Source organism: Salmo salar, chromosome ssa17 (genome assembly GCF_905237065.1).
Source record: "Salmo salar chromosome ssa17, Ssal_v3.1, whole genome shotgun sequence".
NCBI lineage: Eukaryota > Metazoa > Chordata > Actinopteri > Salmoniformes > Salmonidae > Salmo > Salmo salar.
In genome coordinates this window covers 417820-433905 of record NC_059458.1, presented here as the reverse complement: position 1 = coordinate 433905, position 16086 = coordinate 417820, and the positions used below count along the sequence as shown (strand labels likewise).

Below are 16086 nucleotides of genomic sequence, written 5' to 3'. Positions count from 1 at the left end.
CTACTATGTGATATCTTTCAAAAAAGACACGTTAGAAAGGATTACCTACACATACAGACCAGCTCATATTATAGACTAAAGTGGGCTACATGGCAGACCAATCCGAACTCATCTCTCGGCATATCCAGCCCACTCATTACCTCAGCCAATCATGGCTAGTAGGATGGTTGCTGACTTTTCCGTGGCTAAACCAACTAGGCTTTGCAATTTAGCAATTTTATTTGTATTTACAGATGGCATAGACGTTTGTAATTAAGACACATGAAAGTTCACATGTTCCAGGAGGCATTTCTGTCCAAAAATAGATTTTGACTAAATTGAGAACTGTTGTCCAAATCACTGTTTCTCAGTTCTCTCCTCATGGACCCCCCAGCCATTAGAGAGTTTAATTCAACTTGTCTATTAACACAATCATAACTCCTATGGAATTGTAACAATATAATATGGCTAACCAGAATAACAAAACGTGTTCTTCATAAAGTTATTTGTAGAACCTTTGAGATTGAGAAAGATACATGTAATGTAAAGATAAATGTTATGTAAAAAAGGTTTCTATATACTGTAGCACCAAAAAGGGTTGTAATGATAGCAGAACACTTTTTTGGTAATGATAGCAGAACCCTTTTTGTGATATAACCTCTTTTTAATGGTTCTTTATAGAACCTCAGGAAATGGTTCATTATAGCACCATAAAGGTTTCATTCAGAACCTTATGAGCATGTTTTTTATAGAACCTTCGAAAAAGCATTCGATATAGCACCAAAAATGGAACTGCTATTGTTATGAGTCAAAGAACCCTTATTTGGCACTATCTAGAAAAACGTGTTTTAAGTGTGTGTTCCTATTGATTGGTCCAGCTTACCACCTACATAAACATTATGCAACCCTATTTTTACAGCGTTAAAGCGGTCATGTAATACAATCTAATGCTCTTTATAAAAATGTTTAAGCAATGACGGGTTTAGATCTAATGTCATCGTTCACCCTTCACTCTGCTTTTAAAGTCTCTAAAAAGCTTTGAAATAAGCCCCTCGTTTAGAGTCAGAAGAACATTTGAACATTAGGAACTCTCATCCTAAACACCAGCAGTCAAATGCACACAAATACTCTATAATGCAATCAAAATCAGCCAGAGGCCAGGGAAATGCCAACTTGAGACAAAACTCTCCAGGGAGGTTCCCAGTGAGGTAATGGGAGGGGGACTTTAATGGTGAACTGATTTCAGCTGACTTCTACAGCAGCCCAGAGGAAAACACAGGTCCCCCCTTGCGGTGTGCCACGGTCACCCCCTGAGCCTTCACTGAGAGAAGATGTAGGGAAAGAGGGGATGTAGAGAGGTGGAGGAGACAGTCTATAATAGGGCCTATTGGAGATGACGGTGAAGGGTACAAGAGTAACAGACAGACTGACTGATTGTTTGACCTCATCTGGACCATATACAGGATCTCTCTTCCTTTCTTTATATCACACATTCTTTCTCCACACCATCCTTCTCCTCTCTCTCTACCTCATATTTGCAATATTTCTCCATTGTATGTCCTGAGGTTCCACTCAGTATGTCCTACAAGAACTTAAATGGAACTGAAATGGGGCTTTTGACCAGTAATTACCAATCTGTCTATACTCTGCAATACTATTATGGTCACAAACAGTAGCAGATGGGAGGATAGCATGGGCGAGTCATGTAGATGTTTTAAGTATCCTAACTAATTGAATGGGAAGTGATTGCTCATTTGACCAGTCTAAACAAGTTGAGTCTATTTGTGTTGAGTTGTGAGTGTGTTAATTGGAAAAATTAGAGTAGAGGAGAGGCAGCTGTGGCTGTCACACAACACTTGCACAGGGATTGAGGAGAATGACATGTTGGGAAAGAGAAGGATTAGTTGGCTGGAGAGCAGAGGCGTCATGCCCGTAGTGGGGCACAAAGGCATGTACACACAGATTTTTAAAAATATAATTTTTGATAACCAGCCTCACAACCGCAGACCAGATTTAACCATGTCAGCCCAGGACATCCACATCCGGCTTCTTCACCTGCGGATTGTATGAGACCAGACATCCGGACAAGAATTTCTGTACAAACTGTCAGAAACTGTCTCAGGAAGCTCATTTGCATGCTCGTCGTCCTCACCAGTGTCTTGACCTGATTGCAGTTCGGCGTCATAACCGACTTCAGTGGAAAAATGCCCACCTTCGATGGCCACTGGCACGCTGGAGAAGTCTGTTCCTCACAGATGAATCCCGGTTTCAACTGTACCGGGCAGATGGCAGTATGGCGCGTCGTGTGGGCGAGCGGTTTTCTGATTTCAACGTTGTGAACAGAGTGCCCCATAGTGACAGTGGGGTTATGGTATGGGCAGGCATACAGTAAGTTACAGACACCAAAACACAATTGTATTTTATCAATGGGAATTTGAATGCACAGAGATACCGTGACGAGATCCTGAGGCCCATTGTCGTGCCATTCATCCGCAGCCTTTACTTCATGTTTCAGTAGATAATCACGGCCCATGGTCCCAGTTCCTCCATGGCCTGCATACTCACCAGACATGTCACCCATTGAGCATGTTTGGGATGCTCTGTATTGACGTGTACAACAGCATGTTCCAGTTCCCGCCAATATCCAGCAACTTTGCACAGCTATTGAAGAGGAGTGGGACAGCATTCCACAGGCCACAATCAACAGCCTGCTCAACTCTATGCGAAGGCAAATGGTGGTCACACCAGGTACTGACTGGTTATATGATCCACACCCATACTTAAAAAAAAAGGTATCTGTGGCCAACATATGCATATCTGTATTCCCAGTCATGTGAAATCCATGGATTTATATAAATTGAACTGTAACTCAGTAAACATTTTGAAATTGTTGCATGTTCGGTTTATATTTCTGTTCAGTGTATGTATATATTTTTTAACTATTCTCTCTAGTAAGTTGTTCCTTCCAAGGTGCACCACGGAGCAAAGATATGCAAGACAGGACGCTAGATACTCTAGTGCATGCAGACAGTATCGTCAGTGAAGGAGGTGAGCGAGTGTTGCATGACACACGGCATTTGATTGGAATTTTGCTGCCGGTGATAGGCAGGACTCACAGGAGGTATGTTTGTAAATTAAGTTTATCAAGCTATGTAGCATATTGATTTCCTTCTTGATTAACAAATACAATGAAAATGTTTTGTTGTTTTACTGTAGTACTAGCCACCTACTATAGCAATTTCACATGAACTCACATTAACTCACATTAAGCATCTCCAATCCAAAATAAATCTAGAATCGGCTTCCTATTTCGCAACAAAACATCCTTCACTCATGCTACCAAACATACCCTCGTAAAAACTGACTATCCTACCGATCCTTGACTTCGGCGATGTAATTTATAAAATAGCCTCCAACACTCTACTCAGCAAATTGGATGCAGTCTATCACAGTGTCATCCGTTTTTGTCACAAAAGCCCCATATACTACCCACCACTGTGACATGTATGCTCTCGTTGGCTGGCCCTCGCTTCATATTCGTCGCCAAACCCACTGGCTCCAGGTCATCTATAAGTCTTTGCTAGGTAAAGCCCCGCCCTATCTCAGCTCACTGGTCACCATAGCAGCACCCACCCGTAGCACGCACTCTAGCAGGTATATTTCACTAGTCACCCCCATAGCCAATTCCTCCTTTGGCCGCCTTTCCTTCCAGTTCTCTGCTGCCAATGTCTGGAACGAATTGCAAAAATCACTGAAGCTGGAGACTCATATCTCCCTCACTAACTTTGAGCATCAGCTGTCAGAGCAGCTCACAGATCATTGCACCTGTACATAGCCCATCTGTAAATAGCCCATCCAACTACCTCATCCCCATATTGTTATTGAATTTTTATGCTCCTTTGCACTCCAGTATCTCTACTTGCACATTCATCTTCTGCAAATCTATCACTCCAGTGTTTAATTGCGAAATCGTCATTAGTTTGCCCACTACGGCTTATTTATTGCCTTACCTCCCTAATCTTACCTCATTTGCACACACTCTATATAGATTTTTTTTTATTGTGTTATTGACTGTACGTTTGTTTATTCCATGTGTAACTCTGTGTTGTTGTTTGTGCCGCAAAGTATCATTGTACATATTTAATTAAAATGACAATTGAACAGTTCGAGGTATTCTCAGATAACCTATGCAGAGAAATATACTTTTTTTTTACATAGAAATAGGCGTAATGATTATGGCTCTAGATTGCAGGACAAAGCTGTTTCAGGTGTATGAAAAATGCTAAATGTTTCTAACTGCCTCCCTCATGACCCCCCCCCATCCCCACGTACTTTGTGCCCTCTCTAAAATAATGATGTCTCTGCTGGGGAGAGTGACATGTCTTTGTTTCTCACTTCATACATCTGTATTATGTCATTCCCAGTCCACTGTCCCAGCAATTTGTTTTTAATAAAACATCAGTCAATTATTTTACATACAGAGACTACAGCAAACCAAAATTGGTTCTGGGAAAGTTCCCAGAACATTTGTTCGGTCACAGCCAATGTTCTCATTACACAAAAACTGTCCAGTTGGGGTGATGATTATAGAGTGTTTGTATAAAACATTCACCTGATGTTGCTAGAATGTTCCTAGAACACATTTAATCTGTTCTTTAAGCCTCTGCGCCAAGCTGTGGCCTTGTGCGTTTTTTTCAGTCAGATATGATCAATCAGGACACAGAACATAATTTCTGGGTTATTAAAATGTTCCCATCCTCTTCATATATTGTGTACTTATGATTCTCTTTCTTCATCACGTGTTGAAAGTCTTATGAAAATGTGATTTTAGTTGGATCTGGCTTCCTTTAAATAACTTGTATTCTTGTGTATTCATATGCTTCTTAAATACAGACTCAGAAACTTCAAACTAAATCAGAAAACCTTTTCTCAATTTCAAAATAACATTTCATAACACTTTCAACACATGTTCTTGCAACATCAGGTGAATGTTTTATACAAACATTCTATAATCATCACCACAAATGGACAGTTTTTGTTTTATGAAAACATTTGTTGTGACCTTACGAATGTTCTGGGAACTTTCACATAACCAATTTTGGTTTGCTGGTAAAACATTAATTATACATTGTGCATTTACATTACCTGGAATCCTAATGTGAACTTTTGGGGAATGTGCTGTGGTAGTTACAGATGTTATGCTCAACATTTTAGTGAATGTTAGGAGAACATTCCAAAGATATTTCATTTAAAATAAAACAATTTAAATAAAAACATTTTGTTATCAAAAACATTCTCTGAATTCTCATTCTCTGAATGTTTTGGGGATGTTATCATCCTAAAGTTAGATAAAACTAGAACCCAACTAGAACTTAATGGGAATCTTAGCTAATGTTCTGGGAATGCTCCCGGTTTGCTGGGATGATTGTTTCACTTGTTATCATATGCCCATTGACTCTATTAAGGAAGTGTGACAGTTCATAGATGACAAAAAAGGACAAAGAGGAAACAAACTTTGACTGCACCCCTGGGGTTAGCAGTACCACAGTCACAAATACACAGAGGGTGTCCCAGATGCCTCAATAGACCTCTGTTCCTCACATCCTTACCATCATGGACAGTAATGGCTGAAAGGACTTGATAGACTTCCACCTCATCATCATTTATCAAGTATTTTCAGAGTTGTAGAGAAAATAAGTACAGAACACAGAAAGAGAGCAATGTAGCTAAGATTCTGTATTCTCTTGTAGGACGAAGCCAAAGTATTGACAGATCGTTTTTTCTAAACTACCTTATAGGTTCAATGTTGCACAATAGGACACCAGTAGAGATTTTTTTATTTCACTAGACAAGTCAGTTAAGAACAAATCATTATTTACAATGACAGCCTACACCGGCCAAACCCGGACAACTCTGGCCAATTGTGCGCCATCCGATGGGACTCCCAGTCATGGCATCTTTGTGATCTTTGTGAACCAGGGTGTCTGTAGTGACACCTCAAGCACTGAGATGCAGTGCCTTCGACCGCTGCGCCACTCGGAAGCCCAGTGCATTAGATTGAATCAGATCAAGTGTTAACTGGCGATAGCCGACACCCACATAGCTGATGTTTTGGCGATGTCAGAGGTGTAACTGCGTTGGAACTGTCAAATTGGTGAGAAGCTGCTCTTGATCATTGTCACAAAGCCACACCTGACCCTCTTGCATTAGAAGTTCAGAACAAGAAAGCCTAGGCTATATAGAAATAATAATGTTCAAAATTACAATTATTTAATGTCAGCCTAATCAAGGTGTAGGTTACATCTCACATTCCAGTGTTCAAACTTGTAAACAAAGCTGAATGGTGTTTTTCTAAATGCGACTTAATGTCCGCTTTAGGTATAATGACAGGAGCTGCTTGTGGATTTGACAGCTCTAACACAGTTCCACCTCCAACACCGTCAAAACAACCGATATGCGGATGTCGGCTAAAGCAGATCTGATTGAATAGAGCCCTAATTGGACACACAGGCATGCATATACGTACACACACAACAACACACGCTAAGGAGAAGACTGAAGAAAGGCAATCTCAGCCTCTATAATGATGTGTTTAAGGCCTGGCTACAGGATAAAGCAGCTGGCCTGCTCCCAGGCACACAGATGGAGCAAACACTTCCACTTATTAATTTCCTATTTCATACGTGTGAAATGCAGAAAGGACATGTAAACACCATGCACAGGCACACATTAGTCATCATCACGGCTGTTATTATAGCTTTTCTTAAATGACAGAACTAAATTAAAAGTTAGTCACAAAAAACTATTGCTTTTGTTTGTTGGAGAAATCATATTAATTTAGAAGGAAATGTAATAAAAATGGCATTTATTTGACAATGTAATTTTGAGAGCGCTACTGCATGAATGCTCTTAGTAGAATTTTCCCTTTTTCCTCTCTTTTCATTACATTTAGACCGAGGGCGAGGGGGAGTGGGGAGCGGTGTCAAGAAGGCAGGAGATTACCCACTGGGCACACACTGGTTAAATCAACGTTGTTTCCATGTCATTTCAAGGAAGTTATGTTGAACCAATATTGAATAGACGTTGAATTGACGTCTGTGCCCAATGGCTATTCTGTTATGATTAACTATGAATGGCACTCACATTAGTTCTCCTGTCATAGTGCTAGCCAATACAAGATGGGATCTAAAACGTACAGATACGAACCCTCTGATTCAGCAGAATAACAAATTAGAGCAAGTTACAAAGTACAGTAATAGTTACAGTATACAGTCACAGGCACTAAAATCCAGCCTATTTCTCTCTTTCTCTTTCTTTCTCTCTCTCTATCGCTCTCTCGCTCGCTCTCTTTCTCTCGCTTTCTGTTTCTCTTTCTCGCCTTTATCCCTACTCTATTCTTCTCTCGTCCTCTCTCTAATGAGATAGTCAGATTAAGCAGTTAAGGGAACCCTCTTTTCTAAGTGTGTAGTGATGGCACAAAATTTTTTGTTAACATTTAGTTAACATTTGCCTCAAGGTTACAGTCAAAAAAGGTTTGGAATAAAGTTGAAATACTCCATAGACTGGACTGCCAAGTGAATACAAATATTGACTTTATCTGACAGCTCAGATAACAAGACCCTGTCAACAACCGATCTAAGTCTCCAAAATACACCATCTGTTCTGATTAAACAGACTTTGAATTCCCTGCCTCTGAGGGAATTCAGTTTTTTAATCATCAGCTCACAGCCCCTCCACCATTCGTCCTCCATCTGTTGGCTGTCGAAGTAACCCTGGGCAGCCTTGTCATGAAAACCTGCTAGGCAACAAGCATCACTACGGAGATACCAGAGCACTTATTGCATGACCTGAGCTTCTAATGTCCTCTATGGATTTAGCACGCATCCCATGATCATTCAGATGATCTCACATTGTCTCCTGATGCTTTAAAAGGCTGTGTTGCACTTGGGGATTGTTAATATATATTTTTATTTAACTAGGCAAGTCAGTTAAGAGCAAATTCTTAACAGTGGGTTAAGTGCCTTGTTCAGGGGCAGAATGACATATTTTTACTTTGTCAGCTCAGGGATTTGATCTTGCAACCTTTCAACTACTAGTCCAACACTCTAACCACTAGGCTACCTGCCACCCCATATGTTATAATTAACTCTAGAGACTCAATCTAATTCAGCCTTCTTCCTCACCCTCACAATATGAAGACAGTCGCAATGGCAATGGCTTCTCCAAACATGTGACTGCATGGGCATGTCAGATGCACGTTATGCATATTTAAATAACTAACTCTCTCTCCCTCTGTCTGTCTCTCTCTCTGTCTCTGTCTGTCTTTCTCTCTTACACAGTGCCAGCATCATGCCTAAGCAAGTGGAGGTGAGGATGCATGAGAGTCATCTGGAGCCCATAGAAGCCAGGCCCAGGAACAAGTGTATCAGCTGCTTCTCTTCTCTCTTCAAGAACCTGCTGCTCACACTCACCGTGCTCGGTCAGTACCATTGTCAGCTGTTTTACCAAGCACACGATCACAATCTCTCTTTCACTCTCTTTGTCTCTCTCCCTCTCTCTTTCACTGTCTTTCTCTCTCTCTCTCTTATGTCTGTCTGTGTATTCTTGTTTGCCTGCATGTCTGCCTATCCATATACTGTATAATGACAAAGATGAATTTCTTACTTGATATATCAGAGCCCACAATGTGTTTCAAACATCTCTTCAGACACCAACGGTTTAACGTTGAGGCAGAGAAAAAGACAAGCATGGGGTGGGTTACACAAAAGGCACTTCTGACAGATGACACGGTTCAGTATTCTGGCCAGATGTGCTCTGTCCTGTTATGTTAGTGGCCAGGGCAATGGAGAGGAGAGGAGCAGCCATCTGTGCTGGCCCAGCAAGCCAGGTGGCATGTGCCCTGATCTTCCCTAGCCCAGTACCACCTGGTGCCCCCTCACCACCACCACCTGGCACCCTCCCTTCCCTTATGTGTAGAGTGAGCCATAGATAGATATAGACTCTGATAAGGATTTTTCTGCAGTTCAGGTCATGTGGTCAGGAACAACTCCTGGCCCTAGTCATGTGTAATGTGAGGATATAGCAGGGAAGGATATGATAGTAATTTATTATAATGGAATGATGGGCAGAGTGGTAGTGATGCTAAAAATACCCTTTTGTTTCAGGTCACAGCGATTTTGTTTGCATTCAGTGGTTTTATGTGTGTTCAAATGAACACGTGTGTGAAAATAAATGAGTGTGTGTGTGTGTGTGTGTCTGTGTGTGTGTCTGTATGTCTGTGCATGCGCGCATGTGTATTCATAATATATACAACAGACCATTTGGCAGAACACTTTCATAAGCGGCTCCCTTAGTGGCATTAATAATCTGCCATTATGGAAATTGCATAAGGGCTTGGATGAGGGGGTTGGGAGGGGTTAGAGATGTAGGATGCTCCATGCACAGGAAAACAAATGCCTTCCTCATCCAGCAGGTGTGCAGCATCAGTAGGGTGAGGTTACGTTTCTGAAGCTGTGCGTGAATGTAAAACAGCTGACAGATATCTGTGAGGTTAAAAGGCTTGAATTGCCCCTCTCAGGGCCTGTGATCTTTGGCAGAGATCTAGCAGCAGAGGAAGTGCAGCCTACGGGGGTGAGGCGTGGATTGGGTCTGGGCCTAGCCTTTGTCAGGCTTGAGCAGGACAGAGAGAGAGAGAGAACCGGGACAGGGACAGAGACTGACCACAGGGCCAGTGTGCAGACGGGACTGCAGGGGGGCAGGAGCATTCAGAGTTCAGCTCTCTCTCTGGGACACAGGGGAGGAGGGGTTGGGGTGGAAGGACACGGCTAGAGAGGTTGGGGTGTTGGGGGATCGGGGGCTAGTTTTCTATCTAGGATACATGTAGATTGGATTTGGGAAGTGGGTTAGGAATGTTTTCCAAGGTTGAACCATGGGAAGCAAAGGAGGTCTGGTGGGGTTGAGGGCACATGGTGATAAGGTCAGGGCCATTGTAGAGTGGAGTGTGTTATTTTTTCCTCAGGACTCCCCTTGCTTATAGGCCTACTCCATATACTGGAGTATAGTGAGAGTGATATTATCATACCCTGATGCTAACTGACTGTTTCCTAGAAAACCTGATTCGGAGGGAATAGAGATGCTCCTCCAAGCACTGTGAGAACCTCTCCCTCTCTGAAGCTCTGACTCCTCCTCTGTCTTCAAAGAGACCTACTCTTAATCTTCTATCAGACTCTATCAGCCTCTCTCACACTGGGACTCAATTCTGTCTCCCCCCATCCACACCTACCCACTGGCCCCTACACATGCAATCCACAGCCTCTCATAACCAGATCCAGACTGATAAATTAATACGCAACGAGAAGCAGCAATTTAAGGCAGACCTATGGAAATGAGATATTGTTATTGTTTGTTAATATTCTTATAGATGCCTTTATATCATAATCAAGTCTTATTTGGAAATTATTCTCATTATCTCCAAACTCTCTCCGCACAGTTTTACAACATGTTTTCTAAATGGAGAAAGTCCTTATCACCCCGGACCTTCTCACAAGGGAGCCAGACACAGCACTCTTGGGTCACTTCCCAATCCCACCTGTTCTTAACTCCTTGGCCTCTGAGTTAGGGACCTCTTGCCTTCCCTGCACTAGGGTTATCATGAACACTGTGGCACACAACCTCCTCACTACTGCTTTCTCTCCCTCTGCACTGCTCTCTGTCTCTGGTCTCTATGTAGTATTGGTTCCCCTCTCCTTTTATGGTGTCTCTCTCATTCCTCTGGCTGCAGACATAGGGGATTCCCTCTGTATGTATTAGCATTCTTTCACACCCTTCCCTCTCTCTCATTCTCCAGGTGTGATTCTGGGGCTGTGTCTGGGATGCTGCTTCGTTATGCCTCTCCCATCCACCCAGACATTGTCATGGTGATTGCCTTCCCTGGAGACATCCTAATGAGGATGCTGAAGATGTTGATCCTGCCTCTCATCATCTCCAGTTTAATCACAGGTATGGTATGGTACAGTCATGGGTTCAATATAGGAGAGAGGACTACTGTTTTTAAATACAGTTTGTTCAGTTTATTATTTATTAGTATCGATCATCATCTTTCACTTTTAGCACTTCAAAGCAACTTAATAGGCCTATACTTATTCCACACTGCTATAACAACACATATTCAATCTGAAAGAGGAAAAAGGCCAGGTTTAAAAGTGCTTGTTTTGGCTGTAGGTCTGGCTGGTCTAGATGCCAAGTCTAGCGGTCGCCTGGGAACAAGGGCTATGGTCTACTACATGTCCACCACGGTGATTGCTGCCGTGCTGGGAGTCATCCTGGTGCTGGCCATCCACCCTGGAGACCCCAAGATGAAGGAGCAGCTGGGAGATGGCCAAAAACACGACGATGTGTCCAGCCTGGATGCCTTCTTTGACCTCATCAGGAACCTATTTCCTGAGAACCTGGTGCAGGCCTGCTTCCAACAGGTAAAATACACTACAACACCCACATTTATTTAACCAGGTGAGTCAAATTTTAGCAAATGTTTTTAACAACAATGGCCTGGATGAGACAGCTAATAAGGGCCTGGATGAGGCAACCCCAGAACAAGTCTTATGAAGACCACAATGACTTAAATGTTTTTGTATTTACATCCTTAGCCCTTAACTTTACCAAAAGTTAAGATGGGTTGAGATGTAAGATTTTAAGGACTTGTCTGTGTTCTCTTGTCCCACCTCAGATCCAGACAGTCACTAAGAAGGTGGAGAAGGTGATTGAGGAGGACCTCAATGCCACCACTGTGGAGGGGCTCCTGTCCAACGCCACCAAGGAACCTGAGTTCATCATCAAGAAGTCCCTCCAGTTTAAGAGTGGCATGAATGTGTTAGGTATGGTGGCTTCTCTTTTGGACCAGGCCGCAATTGTTTCTACAACCGCCCAAATGAAAGGAATTGTGCATATAACACTTTTAAAATTGTCTTTACTTATTTGTCTGAGAATAAACCAGTGCATCAGATCATATCACACTTCAAGTGAGCCCTGGGTGCAGCTAATTCTGTCTCACTAACTGTAGCAGATTTTTTATTCATCATAAAAACAACTTCCCCATTCACTATCATCTTCTGTCTTCATACCTCTCCTTGAGCCCATTTACTCTACTCAATCCCAGCTGTGATTCCCTATCCTGACTGTGTGATGCAGGTGTGATTGGCTTCTTCATTGCCTTTGGCATTTGCATGGGGAAGATGGGAGAGAGGGCCAAGCTCATGCTGGAGTTCTTCAACATTCTCAACGAGATTGTTATGAACCTGGTCATCATGATCATGTGGTAAGAGATCTTTAGCCTTTCAAGCCCATTCTATATGGACTTACGGTAGCCATAAAAACCAGAGGAGGCTGGTGGGAGGAGTTATAGGAGGATAGGCTCATTGGGTGGCAGGTAGCATAGCGGTTAGAGCGTTAGGCCAGTACCGAAAGATCGCTGATCCGAATACCTGAGCCGTCAATGTGACAAATATGTCGACGTGTTCTTGAATAAGGCACTTATCCCCTCATTTGCTCCAGCACCTATCTGGTGTATGTGACAATAAAACATATATTTGTTATTGGAATGGCTGGAATGGAATCAATAGAACGGAGACAAACATGTTTGATGTGTTTGTTACCGTTCCATTTATTCCATTCCAGACAATAAAACGAGCCCGTCCTCCTATAGCTCCTCCCACCAGGCTCCTCTGATAGAAACATGCGTCTAATTCACAAGTATTTTATGATTGCGTTTGGTAATCCGGTATATATTGTAGACGTTGACTGAGAAGGATACAGTGGGGGAAAAAAGTATTTGATCCCTTGCTGATTTTGTATGTTTGCCCACTTACAAAGAAATGATCAGTCTATAATTTTAATAGTAGGTTTATTTGAACAGTGAGAGACAGAATAACAACAAAAAAATCCAGAAAAACGCATGTCAAAAATGTTATAAAATGATTTGCATTTTAATGAGGGAAATAAGTATTTGACCCCTCTGCAAAACATGACTTAGTACTTGGTGGCAAAACCCTTGTTGGCAATCACAGAGGTCAGACGTTTCTTGTAGTTGGCCACCAGGTTTGCACACATCTCAGGAGGGATTTTGTCCCACTCCTCTTTGCAGATCTTCTCCAAGTCATTAAGGTTTCGAGGCTGACGTTGGGCAACTCGAACATTCAGCTCCCTCCACAGATTTTCTATGGGATTAAGGTCTGGAGACTGGCTAGGCCACTCCAGGACCTTAATATGCTTCTTCTTGAGCCACTCCTTTGTTGCCTTGGCCGTGTGTTTTGGGTCATTGTCATACTGGAATACCCATCCACGACCCATTTTCAATGCCCAGGCTGAGGGAAGGAGGTTCTCACCCAAGATTTGATGGTACATGGCCCCGTCCATCATCACTTTGATGCTGTGAAGTTGTCCTGTCCCCTTAGCAGAAAAACACCCCCAAAGCATAATGTTTCCACCTCCATGTTTGACGGTGGGGATGGTGTTCTTGGGGTCATAGGCAGCATTCCTCCTCCTCCAAACACGGCGAGTTGAGTTGATGTCAAAGAGCTCCATTTTGGTCTCATCTGACCACAACACTTTCACCAGTTGTCTTCTGAGTCATTCAGATGTTCATTGGCAAACTTCAGATGGGCATGTATATGTATTCTTGAGCAGGGGGGACCTTGCGGGCGCTGCAGGATTTCAGTCCTTCACGGCGTAGTGTGTTACCAATTGTTTTCTTGGTGACTATGGTCCCAGCTGCCTTGAGATCATTGACAAGATCCTCCCGTGTAGTTCTGGGCTGATTCCTCACCGTTCTCATGATCATTGCAACTCCACGAGGTGAGATCTTGCATGGAGCCCCAGGCCGAGAGATATTGACAGTTCTTTTGTGTTTCTTCCTTTTGTGAATAATCGCACCAAATGTTGTCACCTTCTCACCAAGCTGCTTGGTGATGGTCTTGTAGCCCATTCCAGCTTTGTGTAGGTCTACAATCTTGTCCCTGACATCCTTGGAGAGCTCTTTGGTCTTGGCCATGGTGGAGAGTTTGGAATCTGATTGATTGATTGCTTCTGTGGACAGGTGTATTTTTTACAGGTAACAAGCTGCGGTTAGGAGCACTCCCTTTATGAGTGTGCTCCTAATCTCAGCTCGTTACCTCTATAAAAGACACCTGGGAGCCAGAAATCTTTCTGATTGAGAGGGGGTCAAATACTTATTTCCCTCATTAAAATGCAAATCAATTTATAACATTTTTGACATGTGTTTTTCTGGATATTTTTGTTGTTATTCTGTCTCTCACTGTTCAAATAACCTACCATTAAAATTATAGACTGATCCTTTCTTTGTCAGTGGGCAAACGTACAAAATCAGCAGGGGATCAAATACTTTTTTCCCCCACTGTACCTCTTTTTCTTCAGAGTGTATACAGTATTAAACACAGGAGGCTGCTGAGGGAAGGACGGCTCATAATAATGTCTGGAATGGAGTGAATGGAATGGTATCAAACAGATGGAAACCACGTTTTTGATGTGTTTGATACCATTCCATTTATTCCGTTCTAGCCATTACTGTGAGCACGTCCCCCCCAATTATGGTGCCACTGGCCGCCTGTGGTTTTAAACCTCTCCTCTGCCCCTAGGTACTCTCCCCTTCGGTATCTGCTGCCTGATCTGTGGTAAGATCATCTCCATTGATGACCTGGAGGTGGTTGCTAGGCAGTTGGGGATGTACATGGTGACTGTAATTGTGGGCTTGATCATCCACGGAGCCATTTTCCTGCCCGCCATCTACTTTGCCATTGTCAGGAAAAACCCCTACACCTTCTTCATGGGCATCTTCCAGGCCTGGATCACTGCCCTAGGGACAGCCTCCAGGTAAGGGCCACAACATTGCATGCATCAAACTATTTACACTATTTACATCTAACTGCTGTCACTGTAAATGTACAGGTAACTTTTCATAGAACTATTATAAAAAGAGTAATATCTTTCATATCACATACGCAGGCTGAACATTGTGGAATAATGAATGCAACACCATGACTCTCTCATACTGTAGCTGTGTTTGTCTCTGTCAGTGCTGGGACACTGCCTGTCACCTTCCGTTGCCTGGAGGAGAACTTGGGAATCGATAAGAGAGTCACTCGTTTCGTGCTCCCAGTCGGGGCCACCATCAACATGGATGGAACCGCCCTCTATGAGGCCGTGGCGGCCATCTTTATTGCCCAGATGAACAACATCTATCTGGATGCTGGTCAGATTGTCACTGTCAGGTACAGACTGCCATAAAACATACAGTTCCTTCAGAATGTATTTATACCCCTTGACTTATTCCACGTTTTGTTGTGTTACAGAATTTAAGATGGAATAAATATAGTTTTTTCCCACCCAACTACGCACAATAACCCATAATGATGAAGTGAAAACATGATTTAATACATTTTTGCTAATTTATTGAAAATTATAACCAGAAATATCTAATTTACATAAGTATTCACACCCATGGGTCAATACATGTTAGAATCACCTTTGGCAGCGATTACAGCTGTGAGTCTTTCTCTGTAAGTCTCTAAGAGCTTTGCACTCCTGGATTGTACAATATTTGCAATTTTTTTTTATTTTTTATTCTTCACTCTGTCAAGTTGGTTGGTGATCATTGCTAGACAACCATTTTCAAGTCTTGACATCGATTTTTTCAAGCCAATATAAGTCATAATGGTAACTAGGCCACCCAGGAACATTCAATGTCGTCTTAGTAAGCAACTCCAGTGTATATTTGACCTTATGTTTTGGGTTATTGTCCTGCTAAAAGGTGAATTTGTCTCCCAGTGTCTGTTGGAAAGCAGACTGAAGCAGGGTTTCCTCTACGATTTTGCCAGTGCTTAGCTCTATTCTGTTTCTTTTTATCCTAAAAACTCCCTAGTCCTTGCCGATGACAAGGATACCCATAGCATGATGCAACCAACACCATGCTTAAAAATATGAAGAGTGGTACTCAGTGATGTATTGTGTTGAATTTGCCCCAAACATAACGCTTTGTATTCAGGACATAAAGTTCATTTCTTTGCCACATTTTTTCAGTTTTACTTTAGTGCCTTA

At 42.5% G+C, this 16086-nt stretch overlaps 1 protein-coding gene across 1 annotated transcript in view; it reads left to right on the top strand.

The window, feature by feature from the left end:
- LOC106561309 (excitatory amino acid transporter 2) overlaps positions 1–16086 on the top strand; it is a 62803-nt gene that overhangs the window by 36742 nt on the left and 9975 nt on the right. The window contains exons 2-8 of the mRNA XM_045698698.1: positions 8319–8462; positions 10826–10977; positions 11200–11450; positions 11705–11852; positions 12166–12295; positions 14632–14862; positions 15066–15260. Coding sequence (XP_045554654.1) covers positions 8329–8462; positions 10826–10977; positions 11200–11450; positions 11705–11852; positions 12166–12295; positions 14632–14862; positions 15066–15260 — 1241 coding nt within the window. The 5' untranslated portion in view covers positions 8319–8328. The remainder of the gene's footprint in view (positions 1–8318; positions 8463–10825; positions 10978–11199; positions 11451–11704; positions 11853–12165; positions 12296–14631; positions 14863–15065; positions 15261–16086) is intronic.